The sequence below is a fragment of the Chelmon rostratus genome, chromosome 14 (genome assembly GCF_017976325.1).
Source record: "Chelmon rostratus isolate fCheRos1 chromosome 14, fCheRos1.pri, whole genome shotgun sequence".
Classification (NCBI taxonomy): Eukaryota; Metazoa; Chordata; class Actinopteri; order Chaetodontiformes; family Chaetodontidae; genus Chelmon; species Chelmon rostratus.
The window spans coordinates 5,923,512-5,939,818 of record NC_055671.1 but is presented as its reverse complement, the minus strand read 5'-3'; the positions used below and the strand labels follow the sequence as shown (position 1 = coordinate 5,939,818).

The window sequence follows — 16,307 nt, the reverse complement described above, 5'->3', positions numbered from 1 at the left end:
TGCGTGGGTTATTGACCGGTGTGTGTGTAAATGACAGTTGCACCTGTTAAACTCCTCCCTTGAAAAGCGGCTTTTTCGCTGTCGGTTTCTTCCGAACAACTTGCGATTGTGTCAAAACCGTAGCTGCTATCAAAAAAACGATTACACTGTGAGATGCGGACAAGTCTGGGCCAGATGTACGTGTGTTTTATGTCCAGATATTCTTTAGAAAAATGACAAAATGGTCGACTTAAAAAGACTCTGCCACTCAGAGAACAGGAGTTTGTATTGTATGCAGTGAGATTTGGGTTCGGCGAACCTCCTGAACTAAATCCTCTGGTGAGAGAACCGTACCTCGTATCAGAGTGTACTATAGATCATCGGACTCCCGAGAACTTCCTGAGTCCGGCCATCTCCTCGTTTTATTCCTGACACAACAACTTTTCGTTTTATGGCGATCTAAAGACAGGAGGCATTTCTGCTTTGCTCACAAAACAGCTCTGAATTTTAACATGGGACTTAATGGGAGAACAGGAGGGCGCTGGCTGCACAAAACGTCTCACTATTTAAATTCAGTAAGTCTCTCGGCTTTTTCGAGGACATCACACGAAAGAGGACAAGTTTGTCTACAAAATGAGCCCAAAATTATGCGTGTAGAGTGTAATTTGTGGCCGTAGCGACGAGAAAAAGAGAAGATTTTCAGATCGTTTTTAGACTCTGTGCCACTCTAGCACGCACTCTAGCGCGAACATTCCGCGCAATACACACCCATTATAATCTCAAAATTTCCCGCCAAACGATCACTGTCATTGAACAGTGACTGATCAAAAACTATAGGACCAATCAAAATGTGGATGAACACACCAATAGACCAGACTTGGGTCTACATTTTAAAGTTGAAATGAAGTCTCTCGGTGAATGTATGCCTGAGCTACAGATGTTTGAAAAACTCCAATTTCAATCTTGTTTTTTTCACCGGTCCCATTCATTTCTTATGGGAAATTTATCGCAGTTTTTCGCGTCTTACGACGCGAAAAACTGCGATAAATTTGAGAAAAGTAATAGCACACCGATCCCGAACAATACGCACGTTTTGATATATAATTTGCGAGGGTTTTCTCAAAGCTGCGGGGCGAGTTTGAGGACGAAAACTTGGAGGAAGATGAAAAATAACTAGAAAATTCCCCCTGGGAAATTTTGAAAGGGACACGGGGTGTGTTCGAGCCGACAAAATTATCTACGTTTTAAAGTTTGAATGAAGTCTCTAGGACAAAGTATGGCCGAGCAGCGGACAATTGAAAAAGGCTGAAATTTGAGGAAATTTCCCCATTCATTTCTTATGGGAAATTTATCGCAGTTGTTCGCGTCTTACGTCGGCCTTCGATGGTCATAGCTCGAAAACCGTAAGAGATATCAAAATGTGCCGAGGGTCATTTGGAGCCGACAAAATTATCTACGTTTTAAAGTTTGAATGAAGTCTCTAGGAGAAACTATGGCGAAGCAGCGGACAATTGAAAAAGGCTGCAATGTGAGAAAACGGCAGATATCAGAGGCAGTCAGTCCCTGATTAATGAATTGCTCTCAGCTGTGTTTCTGTGGCTTTCTCCTTGTCTGTCTCTGTTGATCACCTCAGCTGTCTGTGTCTGCTTCTCTCCTCTGCTTCATGTCTCTGTTAACATGAATTAATGAACTGAATCAATAAACATGAATGGAGCTAATGCTAACGGAGCTAACAGAGCTAACACTAATGGAGCGAACAGCTAACGGTGCGAATAGAGCTAACGGCGCTAACGCAAACAGAGCTAACTGTGCTAACAGAGCTAATAGAGCTAGCGGCGTTAACAAGGGGGCGGGGGGATGGGGTTTTCATTATGCATTTGTCTGTGTGTGTGTGTTTATGTATCTGTCGTTGTGTGTGACTGCGTATGTGTGTGTCTTCGTCTGTTTCTGTGGCTTTCTCCTTGTCTGTCTCTGTTGATCACCTCAGCTGTCTGTGTCTGCTTCTCTCCTCTGCTTCATGTCTCTGTTAACATGAATTAATGAACTGAATCAATAAACATGAATGGAGCTAATGCTGACGGAGCTAACAGAGCTAACACTAACGGAGCTAACAGCTAGCGGTGCGAATAGAGCTAACGGCGCTAACGCTAACAGAGCTAACTGTGCTAACAGAGCTAATAACGGCGTTAACAAGGGGGCGGGGGGATGGGGTTTTCATTATGCATTTGTCTGTGTGTGTGTGTTTATGTATCTGTCATTGTGTGTGACTGCGTATGTGTGTGTCTTCGTCTGTTTGTGTGTGTGTCTGCTTGAACTACACAAGCAGCCCAACCTGCTCCTACATGGAGATGTGTCTGGTATATGTGTGTCTGAATGTGTGTGTGTGTGTGTGTTTGTTTGTGTGCGTGTGTAACTTCTGCCCCACCTGCTGATAATTACCTCTCTACCTCTCCCACTTTTTACCTGTTCCTGTTCAGTTTTGACGTGCTTGTTTTGAATCACTTTTTAGCTGTTGGTTAGCCCTGCTTGTGTGTGTGTTTGTGTGACTACTTTCTCAACCTTTTTGGCAAAGCGCTTGGTGAAGCTGAGTTTAACTGTTTGTTGGATGGAGATTGTTTTCAAACAATGCCCTTGTTTTGACTGAGCTCGTTAAGATAATCATTCTCAGGCTTGTTGTCCTGCAGATGTGTGTGCGTGGGTTATTGACCGGTGTGTGTGTAAATGACAGTTGCACCTGTTAAACTCCTCCCTTGAAAAGCGGCTTTTTCGCTGTCGGTTTCTTCCGAACAACTTGCGATTGTGTCAAAACCGTAGCTGCTATCAAAAAACCGATTACACTGTGAGATGCGGACAAGTCTGGGCCAGATGTACGTGTGTTTTATGTCCAGATATTCTTTAGAAAAATGACAAAATGGTCGACTTAAAAAGACTCTGCGACTCAGAGAACAGGAGTTTGTATTGTATGCAGTGAGATTTGGGTTCGGCGAACCTCCTGAACTAAATCCTCTGGTGAGAGAACCGTACCTCGTATCAGAGTGTACTATAGATCATCGGACTCCCGAGAACTTCCTGAGTCCGGCCATCTCCTCGTTTTATTCCTGACACAACAACTTTTCGTTTTATGGCGATCTAAAGACAGGAGGCATTTCTGCTTTGCTCACAAAACAGCTCTGAATTTTAACATGGGACTTAATGGGAGAACAGGAGGGCGCTGGCTGCACAAAACGTCTCACTATTTAAATTCAGTAAGTCTCTCGGCTTTTTCGAGGACATCACACGAAAGAGGACAAGTTTGTCTACAAAATGAGCCCAAAATTATGCGTGTAGAGTGTAATTTGTGGCCGTAGCGACGAGAAAAAGAGAAGATTTTCAGATCGTTTTTAGACTCTGTGCCACTCTAGCACGCACTCTAGCACGAACATTCCGCGCAATACACACCCATTATAATCTCAAAATTTCCCGCCAAACGATCACTGTCATTGAACAGTGATTGATCAAAAACTATAGGACCAATCAAAATGTGGATGAACACACCAATAGACCAGACTTGGGTCTACATTTTAAAGTTGAAATGAAGTCTCTCGGTGAATGTATGCCTGAGCTACAGATGTTTGAAAAACTCCAATTTCAATCTTGTTTTTTTCGCCCGTCCCATTCATTTCTTATGGGAAATTTATCGCAGTTTTTCGCGTCTTACGACGCGAAAAACTGCGATAAATTTGAGAAAAGTAATAGCACACCGATCCCGAACAATACGCACGTTTTGATATATAATTTGCGAGGGTTTTCTCAAAGCTGTGGGACGAGTTTGAGGACGAAAACTTGGAGGAAGATGAAAAATAACTAGAAAATTCCCTCTGGGAAATTTTGAAAGGGACACGGGGGGTTCGAGCCGACAAAATTATCTACGTTTTAAAGTTTGAATGAAGTCTCTAGGACAAAGTATGGCCGAGCAGCGGACAATTGAAAAAGGCTGAAATTTGAGGAAATTTCCCCATTCATTTCTTATGGGAAATTTATCGCAGTTGTTTGCGTCTTACGTCGGCCTTCGATGGTCATAGCTCGAAAACCGTAAGAGATATCAAAATGTGCCGAGGGTCATTTTGAGCCGACAAAATTATCTACGTTTTAAAGTTTGAATGAAGTCTCTAGGAGAAACTATGGCGAAGCAGCGGACAATTGAAAAAGGCTGCAAATTGAGAAAACGGCAGATATCAGAGGTAGTCAGTCCCTGATTAATGAATTGCTCTCAGCTGTGTTTCTGTGGCTTTCTCCTTGTCTGTCTCTGTTGATCACCTCAGCTGTCTGTGTCTGCTTCTCTCCTCTGCTTCATGTCTCTGTTAACATGAATTAATGAACTGAATCAATAAACATGAATGGAGCTAATGCTAACGGAGCTAACAGAGCTAACACTAACTGAGCTAACAGCTAAAGGTGCGAATATAGCTAACGGCGCTAGCGCTAACAGAGCTAACTGTGCTAACAGAGCTAACAGAGCTAACGGCGTTAACAAGGGGGCGGGGGGATGGGGTTTTCATTATGCATTTGTCTGTGTGTGTGTGTTTATGTATCTGTCGTTGTGTGTGACTGCGTATGTGTGTGTCTTCGTCTGTTTGTGTGTGTGTGTCTGCTTGAACTACACAAGCAGCCCAACCAGCTCCTACATGGAGATGTGTCTGGTATATGTGTGTCTGAATGTGTGTGTGTGTGTGTGTGTGTTTGTTTGTGTGCGTGTGTAACTTCTGCCCCACCTGCTGATAATTACCTCTCTACCTCTCCCACTTTTTACCTGTTCCTGTTCAGTTTTGACGTGCTTGTTTTTAATCACTTTTTAGCTGTTGGTTAGCCCTGCTTGTGTGTGCGTTTGTGTGACTACTGTCTCAACCTTTTTGGCAAAGCGCTTGGTGAAGCTGAGTTTAACTGTTTGTTGGATGGAGATTGTTTTCAAACAATGCCCTTGTTTTGACTGAGCTCGTTAAGATAATCATTCTCAGGCTTGTTGTCCTGCAGATGTGTGTGCGTGGGTTATTGACCGGTGTGTGTGTAAATGACAGTTGCACCTGTTAAACTCTTCCCTTGAAAAGCGGCTTTTTCGCTGTCGGTTTCTTCCGAACAACTTGCGATTGTGTCAAAACCGTAGCTGCTATCAAAAAACCGATTACACTGTGAGATGCGGACAAGTCTGGGCCAGATGTACGTGTGTTTTATGTCCAGATATTCTGTAGAAAAATGACAAAATGGTCGACTTAAAAAGACTCTGCCACTCAGAGAACAGGAGTTTGTATTGTATGCAGTGAGATTTGGGTTCGGCGAACCTCCTGAACTAAATCCTCTGGTGAGAGAACCGTACCTCGTATCAGAGTGTACTATAGATCATCGGACTCCCGAGAACTTCCTGAGTCCGACCATCTCCTCGTTTTATTCCTGACACAACAACTTTTCGTTTTATGGCGATCTAAAGACAGGAGGCATTTCTGCTTTGCTCACAAAACAGCTCCGAATTTTAACATGGGACTTAATGGGAGAACAGGAGGGCGCTGGCTGCACAAAACGTCTCACTATTTAAATTCAGTAAGTCTCTCGGCTTTTTCGAGGACATCACACGAAAGAGGACAAGTTTGTCTACAAAAGATCCCAAAATTATGCGTGTAGAGTGTAATTTGTGGCCGTAGCGACGAGAAAACGAGAAGATTTTCAGATCGTTTTTAGACTCTGTGCCACTCTAGCACGCACTCTAGCACGAACATTCCGCGCAATACACACCCATTATAATCTCAAAATTTCCCGCCAAACGATCACTGTCATTGAACAGTGACTGATCAAAAACTATAGGACCAATCAAAATGTGGATGAACACACCAATAGACCAGACTTGGGTCTACATTTTAAAGTTGAAATGAAGTCTCTCGGTGAATGTATGCCTGAGCTACAGATGTTTGAAAAACTCCAATTTCAATCTTGTTTTTTTCGGCCGTCCCATTCATTTCTTATGGGAAATTTATCGCAGTTTTTCGCGTCTTACGACGCGAAAAACTGCGATAAATTTGAGAAAAGTAATAGCACACCGATCCCGAACAATACGCACGTTTTGATATATAATTTGCGAGGGTTTTCTCAAAGCTGCGGGGCGAGTTTGAGGACGAAAACTTGGAGGAAGATGAAAAATAATAATAAGAAGAAGAAGAAGAAACGCGCGGGATAGTAATAAGTGACTCGGGGCTACGCCCCGAGTCACTGGCTCCTGCAGCAGAGCTGCAGGAGCCAGTGCCTCGGAGCGTGCCCCGTGTCCCTAATAATAAGAAGAAGAAGAAGAAGAAACGCGCGGGATAGTAATAAGTGACTCGGGGCTACGCCCCGAGTCACTGGCTCCTGCAGCTATGAAATAGCTGTAGGAGCCAGTGACTCGGGACGTTGCCCCGTGTCCCTAATAAGAAGAAACACGCGGGATAGTAATAAGTGACTCGGAGCGTGCCCCGTGTCCCTAATAAGAAGAAGAAGAAGAAGAAACGCGCGGGATAGTAATAAGTGACTCGGGGCTACGCCCCGAGTCACTGGCTCCTGCAGCTATGAAATAGCTGTAGGAGCCAGTGACTCGGGACGTTGCCCCGTGTCCCTAATAAGAAGAAGAAGAAACGCGCGGGATAGTAATAAGTGACTCGGGACGTTGCCCCGTGTCCCTAATAAGAAGAAACGCGCGGGATAGTAATAAGTGACTCGGGGCTACGCCCCGAGTCCCTAATAAGAAGAAACGCGCGGGATAGTAATAAGTGACTCGGGACGTTGCCCCGTGTCCCTAATGACATAACAGCTGATCAGCACAATCAATTATTTATTAATTAGTATTAATCATACTTCAACTGAAGCTACTGTTTATGTCAGACAAGTAACGACAATACAAGAATGTCAGTGGGGGTTTTTTAATCTTTTTTATGTGCACGCTGAAGAGTTTGAATGGAAATCTGTGTGGTACCTCCATCAAATTCAAAGTCATAATGTGATCCCTATCCACTGTAAAGTAATTGGATCATCCTGTTCTACATTAACCTTAAAGTCTGATCTCTGCTAAAGTTTGTTCGCTGTCCTTGAATTTCCAGACTGACAGCACTGAGAACTGGTTCTACAAAGCACTGTAGCCATTTAGATCATTCAATTATGTACCATTTCCCTCCGTCAGAGAGAAAATCTCTTGCTCTTTGGGTCACTTTCAAGGACGGGCAGGAAAAGCAGAAGCAGAAGTACAATCCACAGGGGGGGATGTGGGGGGTTAGAAAACAGAACTAGTGAGAGCCAGCAGCAGAAGCAGCAAAGGGACATAGCAGTGAGAATGAAAACAGGAAGACCATCAGGAAGCGTTTCCCTAGACAAATGATGACAGAAGGAAGACAGAATACTCAAGAACTAATGTCAGCAAGGATGGTAAATTCAAGAGAAGGAAGTTGGGCTGAGAGATGACAGGAGTCACGACCCCTGAGGTGCACTACAGAGTGTGTCTGCTCAGGGTACTGAGCAGCATGCCTGGAAAGCAGCTTAGGTCAGCTCATGACTCGGCAGCAAGCCCACCAGTAATAGCTTGCTATCTTTGGCTGCTTCTACAGCTTCGTCCTGAGATGCATCTGTAACATACAGCTGGCTCATTCACACAACTGACTGATACAGACCAAGAGAGAAACTAAGGGAAACAGCACATTACGTCTTTAATTCATGTTGATGAAAGTCTGACATTTTATTCAACGGCGCATGTTTCGCAGCATGTCACTGTTGCTTTGATGTTTGAAAACCAGTTTAGGTAAGGTTACAGTGAAACAACAAGACCAGAGGTGACTAAATGAGTGACATACAGGAAGCTCATCTTCCTTATTATGGTACTGCAAATAATGACCACTGTACAAACACACAGCAGCAGTCTGCAGGTAACAATAACATCCTGAACCTATGACAAGAGGCAGACATGAGGAGTGTGAATCATTTAGATAAGAATACTCACCAGTGAGTCTCGGATGACTTCACTCTTGTAAAAATCTAAAAAGACATTAAAGAATGCTGATTAAAAGAAGGAACAACATTCACGCACAACCAACTGGGTTAAATTTACCCGAAAACGCAATTCACAAAAGATCAGCTCAGCTTTAATCTGTGAACACAACAGTATAGTGTTAATGTCATCTAGAGTAAACTCCTGTAGCTGCTCCACACACAGAGAGGACACACACAGTGACACATTGTGATTGGCAGCTGGGAGCAACATGCATATATAAAGTGGCATCTGAATGCTTCTAATAATACTCCCATGGAGCCCACAGAGACAGTCACTGGTTCAATGTCCACCTCATGGCTCCATACAGTGTAAACTGATGACAAAATCAGTTTAGGAAGACAGATTTTGTGGCTGCAGGTGGTAAATTTAGATTTCGACTTTAGGGTGGAATTTCCTGTTAGAAACAATCACATTTTGGCTTGAGATGGTTACTGAATTACTCAACCATCACAAACAGTAATGACAGTCAAAGCAATCTGGATTGTTATATTTGTCATGACCACATTAGCTTTTTTTACCGTGCAGTAGCTACATTAGTTTATATGGGGTGGAAAGTACTCCTTTAAAAAAAAAAAAAACCTGTCACATAGAAATATAATGCGCATAATAAAATATTACATGTACTCCATGACAGATTGTGGAAAGCAAGCCAAGAAATGTTACCTACTGTCAAATCTTAGGAGCGACAAGGTGGAAGGTGTGTGTGGGTGTTAACACTGACCTCTAGATATGCGGTCTCCTATACAGAGGTGGAGGGTGAAGTAAGTGTCCAGCAGTGGGGAACCATTCTTGTTGACAATGTTTCTAGCTGCGATGCTCCGGAGATGACGCAATCGTCTCTGTTTGGCGGAGGAAAATATAGAAAGACATGGAGAGGGAGTAAGGACAAGCTGAGAACAAATAAAGACCTCAAAGCTGTTGTATCCAGTTTCATCCTGATCATGTGACGGTGGTTGTTCTGAAGGCTCTGAATGCTTATGTGTCCAAGGACAAGTAAGAAAGAGATTGATTTAGAGATCAATGATGTATCATAATGTCTATCCTACAACTCCGATCCCAGAAAAGTTGGGACACTGTGTGAAACATAAATAAAAGAGAATGATTTCAGCTGTCAGTAACACAGTTTGATGGTAAATGAGTGCATATGGTTTTTATTTCTGTATTACACAGCATCACTTTTTTGGGAATCAGGGTTGTATATACCAACAGCCTAAAACAGTAGTTATTTCTCATGCACAGAGGCAACTGTGACAGCCTGCTTGATGTCAGCAGTTCAAATAATAGAGGCATGACATCTTCATGGTAGAATTAAGGCACCAGTTAACTCGTCAGGCATGTCATTACAGTCACATGAGATATGTGTCAACATTTTTAGCTCTGAAATTATTCATCAAAGTATCTTCAACTAACAACGAGCAAAATATGGAAAAGCCACCATTTATAAACATGTGACGCAAAACAAAAGTCAGATGTTACCCGATACATCTGCATGGTTTGAATATGAAGTCTGGTGCCTTCCTTGGCAAATCTCATTTCTTGATGTAAAATAAATTTCCACTTCAGGCAAACACGTCACTACAGTACAACTTCTTTCTCTACCAGCAGGCCAGGCCTCTCTCCTGCATCCACGCTGAGTCTAAATCTAAGTCATGGGATTCCCTACAAGATTAAGAGCCTCAGAAACAAAAACACTGATTGTTCTGTAAGGGACTTTTAGACCCCCCTTTAAAACGTCAGCGCACATTTCAGAATGGGATAATGTGGACCACAGGCTGAGAGAAATGATTGTTGAATACACTACGAGCTCAGACGAAGATCAAAGTTAGGACCACATGTCATAAAGTGATCAAAAAGTCTGATGGCGGTATGTGACAAAGTGATTAGTAGGTCACAAGACTTTCGTTGTACATCTGTAATTCCAACATACAGACATTCCAGTTCCTTAGAAATGGGACAGAACAAACTACATCAAGATTCTGGTTTAAACAGTCAGTGAAATAGAGCTATTTTGCAAGTACATGAATCCCACAAAATTAAACTGTACCCTTACACAGAATTAATATACAGTGCACTGAGCTAGCTGGTCAAGTTTAACAAATCATACCTTCATGAAGGTTATAAAAATTGGGTTTTTGTTGAAAGTGTTTTAGAGAGGTATCTATTCAACTTAATGGTCTGTAGTCTGCAGGCTGCAGTTTATGGTGCTGCTGGCAGTTATTTGTAATATCTAGCCTACCCCCATTGATATATCATTGTTTCAGCTAGCTGTGGCTAATAAACTGGCAACTGAGTACAGAACGCAGACAAGCCTCTCCAACAGAGTCTCAAAGAAGACAGGAGTACCTGGGTTGGGCGAAATATAACATGAACAAACAGACTACATACTAACTAACCTGGCAAGCTTTTGGCAACTCTGGATGTCACACTTTCATGACTGCCTCAGCCAGACACATAGCAGTAAAGAACTTTGTTCTACATGGCCTTTTGGGTTATATATAAATTAATAGAAAACCACACAAAAAAATATTCTGTTATGACAATTATCTGGTTGTCAAGACCCTCCATTATTAGTGAGAGCTGAGGGGATCCAATTATGGCTATCTAGTCTAATAATTGTGCCTATTCTATTCAATATCATTTACTGCATACCATCAGTTAGGTCATAAATAACAATAAATATTAAAATAACAGACAACTACTTTTCATTTTCATGTTGCACAAACAACTGTAAATTCAACTTTATACACAAGTAGAAATTTTAATATCTAAAAATATTTTTTATGCAATAAAAAATATAATGTCTACAGATACATTTTTATATTTGCGGTATTAATGAACAATCACCATTTTCATACTAGGTTTATGTACAGAAAGCCTACAAGCGCTCAGTAAAACCTCCTACATTAATCATCTCTTGTGAGTTTAGCACTCAGTCTCTCTTTTGGTACTGCAAACCAGTGAGCCAGCAGAACAATGCAGCAGTGTTGGAGCTAGATAAGAAAATGTCAGAAAATGCAAACTCAATCATTCAATCTGGAAAGATAGTTTTGCATCTTTATTTTGGCATCGAGCTGATGTGTATGTGAAGTGCAGCTATAAAATAAGATTTAGTGCTCATATCACCAAAATGTGAACTCAACCAGTAAAGTGCACTTGTCACACACCCTTATTCCTTTATGAAACCAGTGTGGTCACACATCAGTGAGGTAAAAGAAGAGCTTAAGACAATGCAGATGAATTTTAGTGTCAGTTCGCCCAAACTACAGGGACATGTTTTCTACTTATGTTATATTCTTGTCCATAGTAATAATATCTTATTTTTTTTAGCTGCTGATGTTTTGAGATCTCTGTCTTTAAGATGACTGCTGCTAAGCCATTACATAGTTAGGTAACACTTTATATTGAGGTAGACATCCACCATTAACTAGTTGTGTATTAGCATGCATATTAGCAGCATGCTGGATAGTTACTAGTCATTATAAAGCACATTAATGCCTTATTCTGGGGGTTAGGGTCATTAAGAGGTAGGATTAAGATTAGGTTAATAAGATCGGAATTCATCTGCAACCACTTCCTTACCTACTATCAATCAGCAATGAGGATGTTATTAAGGAAAAACTCTTAATGGGTTAGGGTAGTTGTCGAATATTGTCATGCAGAATAATGCATTAATAAGTGCTTTATATAACTAATCAAGAGCCAATATGATGCTAACGTACATGTTAATAAGCAACTAGTCAATGGGGAATATGTGGACTTCAACATAAAGTGATACCCAAAGCGATGTAGAATGAGGTAACAATACAAAGTAAATGAAATGTCACTGCAGATAAATCTTCAAAATACAGGTTTTCAATGCAGAGAGGAACACAAACAGAGGCACAGTCATCTCCCTTGTCCCTTGTCCCTTAGTGGGGTTAAATTGTTATTATAGCTAATATCTTAACTATGATTACAGAACTGAATTGTTGAAACAGTTTGAATTGGCACCACGTTAAATGTCTACCTAATGCAATTATACACTTTTAAAAGGCACAGGCGTCAAAGAGTTAGATTTACTGGTGTTTGAACAAATGAAATTGTAGACCTAGTATAAAATATGTTCTCCGTGTGTACATGCCTAGTGTGCCCTACTACATGGAGCAAGTCATAGAAAGCAGAGAAGAGCAATCCCATGAAAAGCTGAACTTCATGCTGGGTCAGTGACACAATAAGCAAGACCCAGCAGGACAGCTTGATGAAAACATGCTGCTGCTTGGCAAGAGATTTTGATCTCGTGAATTTGAGATAAGCCGAATTCAAGGTTTCAGTTTACTAACGCAAACTTATTTCCACATCTTTGCAGTGAGTATGGAGCAACACACTGCGAAGTGTTCCCTACTATAGAAACTTGATGTGGACTGAGGTGGTTTGATGTAAGTTTGCAGCTGAAACAAGTCCAAGAAACTCCTATATGCATATAGATGTTTCACTCACGGGATGCTGTGAGCAGATCAGACGCTGGCTCATGAAGCTGCACAATATTCACGTGACTCTCAGCCTAATACTCATATTCAACAACGTGGATAGCCTGTTTCTCACTACAAATAATACCTGGTGTTTGTGACACTTTGATGGATCGATGCTACAGTCTGAGCTCGGTAACGTTATCCCTAATGAATGAACTGTCAACGGCCAACTTTTCACATGTCGTCCAAACGAATGAATGAATGAAAGGAGAAAAGTCTTCAAAGCTCGCTTCAAAGCTTAGTTCCCCGACTAAACTAAGCATAAATGAAATTAGTTCATGGTCTAGGCACGTTTTAAATGACATTGAAATAGCTATATGAAACAATCTGACAGCACAGTAATGACATAAGCTACGATTCCCCTGAACTGAGCTGTCACCTGAGTGCCGACAAAACGTTGTTACTGCTAGCAGTAGCATACTAGCTTCGTGGACAAATAAACGCAGAATGATATATACCCTCAAAACGGGACAACACACTAGAAAGGCTGGTCTTAAAAATGTCTAACCATAACACTAACTGGTTTTAGTGTGTCTGGGGTGTCAGTCCATTTCCACTGGGCAATTTCCAGTGAACTAGCTAACTGCAAGCTAACAGTTGCTAGCTATGTAGCTAGCCTAACAGGCCTGCCGTGTTTCTTCGAGCAGCAGTTGAAAACTAGTACATAACAGACTGAGGCGGCCGGGTGCAAGTTTTTCTGAGTTCATTTGAAAGCAGTTCGCCTTAACATGGGCTCAGAGACTTTGCATTTACCTGCTGGGATGTGAGCTCTACATGCAAGGCTCGAGATGATGAAGCTCCAGAGTTGACAGAGGCGGCGGGGATGGCGAGAACCCGACCGGTGATGGAGTTCATCCTCCTGTCGGCATCTAGCGGGTCCCCCTCATTCAACAAAACATCCCATCCACGACATCCAAGACACTCTGTTTAAAGTTTACGAAGCTCTAGGCAACCACCAGAGAGATACAGACGCGGTTCCTTGTGTGAGTGAAGTGCTACAACAGCTGTCAGCTAACCAACGGGACGTAAACAAAGTACAGGCTATTTTGCTACACTTCGCACGGAAATCCGTCTCCGGTTGGGAGGCGCGACACCTTGGCAGCTGATTGGCTTAAACTCACGTATGTTATGTAAAGGCGGTACCTGAGGCTGAAAACTCGTGTTGCTATTGGCTGTAGTGTCTGTTTATCTTCTGAGATGGGGCGGGCGTCCGTTGAAATCTGTCAAAGCTGCAAAATATGAGGAAGTTGCATAGCACAGCGTGACATGCGGGTGACAGTTAAACGGTGGCGTCCAGGCGATTTCTCACTTACATCCTCCATTAAAGCTGATACAAAACTGTTGAAAACAATTCATATTTATATAGTACAGAATCTACCAGGGGCTTTCGGCAACCTAATGTCATTGATCTATAAGTCAACAGTCAACAAACAGGCCAAAAACCAACAGCGGATAAAAGGGTCAACTTCAGTGACACTACAGAATGCGACACATCTGATCGATAATGTCCGAATTCCGTTCTCGGTTTGGAATGACTTTCTGTGCACGCAAGACCACAGTAACCTTATATTATTCCTCATTTAGCAGCAGAAGAAAGAAAAAGACCTCTGGAGGGCCCCTGGAAACCAAGGATAGAACCATGAGCACTTGAATTAAGTAAAAAAATAGCAATATGACAGTGTAAAAATACTCCATAGAAAGTAAAAGTCCTACTTTCAAATTAAACTTAAGTAAAGGTAAAGGTAAAAGCGCAGAAGTACTTCCAAATTATTATTGATACATTAATGTAATGTTGTAGTTAATGTTGCAGTCGAGGTGGAGCTAATTTGGCAGCAACTTATCATATATAACAAACTGTTTTGTTTTTTTTTGCATGTAAAATGGGATTGAGCAGTTATGTTTGAAATGTAGAGAAGCATTGAATAGTATGATGTGAAAATACTCAAAAAAAAAAAAAAAGCATCTGGGAATAGTACTCAAGTACAGTACTTAAATGTGCTTTGCCTCCACCACTACTGGATCCCCAGCTCCTCTACATCTAAGCAGCAGTAGGCTTCACTTCACTATGGCTGATTTCTGTAAGCCTTCATCACCTTGGCCCTAACTGCAGGATATTAAGCAGCCATCGGGGGGCAGCATCAGCAACCTAGAGGAGTTTTTGTTTCCACAGGGTCAGTGGACTTAACATAAGGTATTGATTGCTTTCTGCTGTTAGGAATACTCGGTGGCATGTGTACTTGAAATTGGCCCTGTATGTTTTGGCAAATGGCTTGTTGGTGTGCAAAACAAGCTTTTTAAAATTCACTGATACTGCAATCAGGTTGTCCTAATATTCTTTTATATTGAACATTTTCTTATCAACATTGGCCTGTTTCCAGCAATTTTGAGTATTTCCATTTTCTACTACTTCATACTAATAAGTGTGTAAAATGACCTGGAATCATCTGGAATATTTGTATTTGATGGATCGATGCTCAGATTTTGGGGTTTAGGTCTTATAATTTCACATATAACGTAACTTAACACAAACTGCATACATCATACTGTCAGAAACTGTGGTATAAATTATTCTCTTATCCTTCTAGCCACTTCAGGGGTTTGTATGCTTAGGGTTTAGTCTTGACCATGAATGAATAATAAATGTGAGAAGAAGACATAGCCTTAGAAATATCTCAAGAGTGATGGATAAAATATGTCCAAAAACAATACACAAAAACACACACATCTCCTTCTGAAAACATACAAAAGTTTAATTTAAATATTGGCAGACAGAGGATGCCATTCGTCATATAGACAAGTCTCGCTGTTTATTCCTTGCAAATGTATTGCACATGGATTACACTGCTTTTTATAAGAAGTCACAATGGTCAAGAAAATTGTTCTTCAAATGACAATGTTATAATTTACCAGCCACCAACATGACACAAACTCACTTATTTTGATATATTCTATATTCACATAGTCTTATTTTACAAAAGTACTAGTGACACCCTCAAACATAACATAATACCAGCAAGACGACTGGTACAATCCCTTCCTTTTCAATCATCACCCATGGCATGATTACACAGAGATCCACTGTACACTGGAATCATCAAACATCCAGATTTTAACCCACTAAAACTTAATCTTTCTCAACTGCAGCTCAAAACTTTCCAAAATGCTTGAACATACAAGACATCACAGTAGTTTTTGTTGCATAGACAAAGACATCGATCCAGACCTGGACACCAGTAGGACAAGAAAGGGAAATCAAACCAAGCAGCACAATGACCGTCTTGGCAAATTCTCTTATCATAAGGCATTTTTCTTGAGACAAAAACCTCCGAAGGTAATCAGCAATACAGAAAGTGCATCAGAAATATTAATTGAGGGACAGGCACTAAAATAGGCTTTTTCCTCGCTACAGAATACAATTAATACTTTATGGCATTCACAGGCACTCGTGTATTGTGCACTCACAATATGAATCCACCCTGTAGAATTCCTTCATTTTCAGCTTTCATTCACTGGAAATGCATGTATCTGTGGTGACAACATATGTCTTTGGCTCAATTAATCTTTGGGTTTATCCCAATAATAAAGTGGTACCTTCCATTTGCATTGTTTGTGCTTTTAGCATGTAGTAGGATCTTAAAGAACTTAGGGAGAATTACATGGATGCATGAGTGAAAGAAAACATTGGCACTTGGTTTAAGTCCTGCATGTTACCTTCTAGCTCCATCTAGTGGAAATGACCCCCCCCCTGCACTGATGGGACAGTCCAAACTTGATGGCCTTATTGA

General features: G+C 41.4%; 1 protein-coding gene across 1 annotated transcript in view; it reads right to left on the bottom strand.

The window, feature by feature from the left end:
• uvrag (UV radiation resistance associated gene) overlaps nucleotides 1-13,567 on the bottom strand; it is a 93,424-nt gene extending 79,857 nt beyond the window's left edge. The window contains exons 1-3 of the mRNA XM_041952090.1: nucleotides 13,276-13,567; nucleotides 8,736-8,853; nucleotides 7,964-7,998 (exon numbers count right to left, since the gene is read on the bottom strand). Of these exons, the coding sequence (XP_041808024.1) occupies nucleotides 7,964-7,998; nucleotides 8,736-8,853; nucleotides 13,276-13,377 (255 nt within the window). The 5' untranslated portion in view covers nucleotides 13,378-13,567. The remainder of the gene's footprint in view (nucleotides 1-7,963; nucleotides 7,999-8,735; nucleotides 8,854-13,275) is intronic.
• Nucleotides 13,568-16,307: the final 2,740 nt, after the last annotated feature.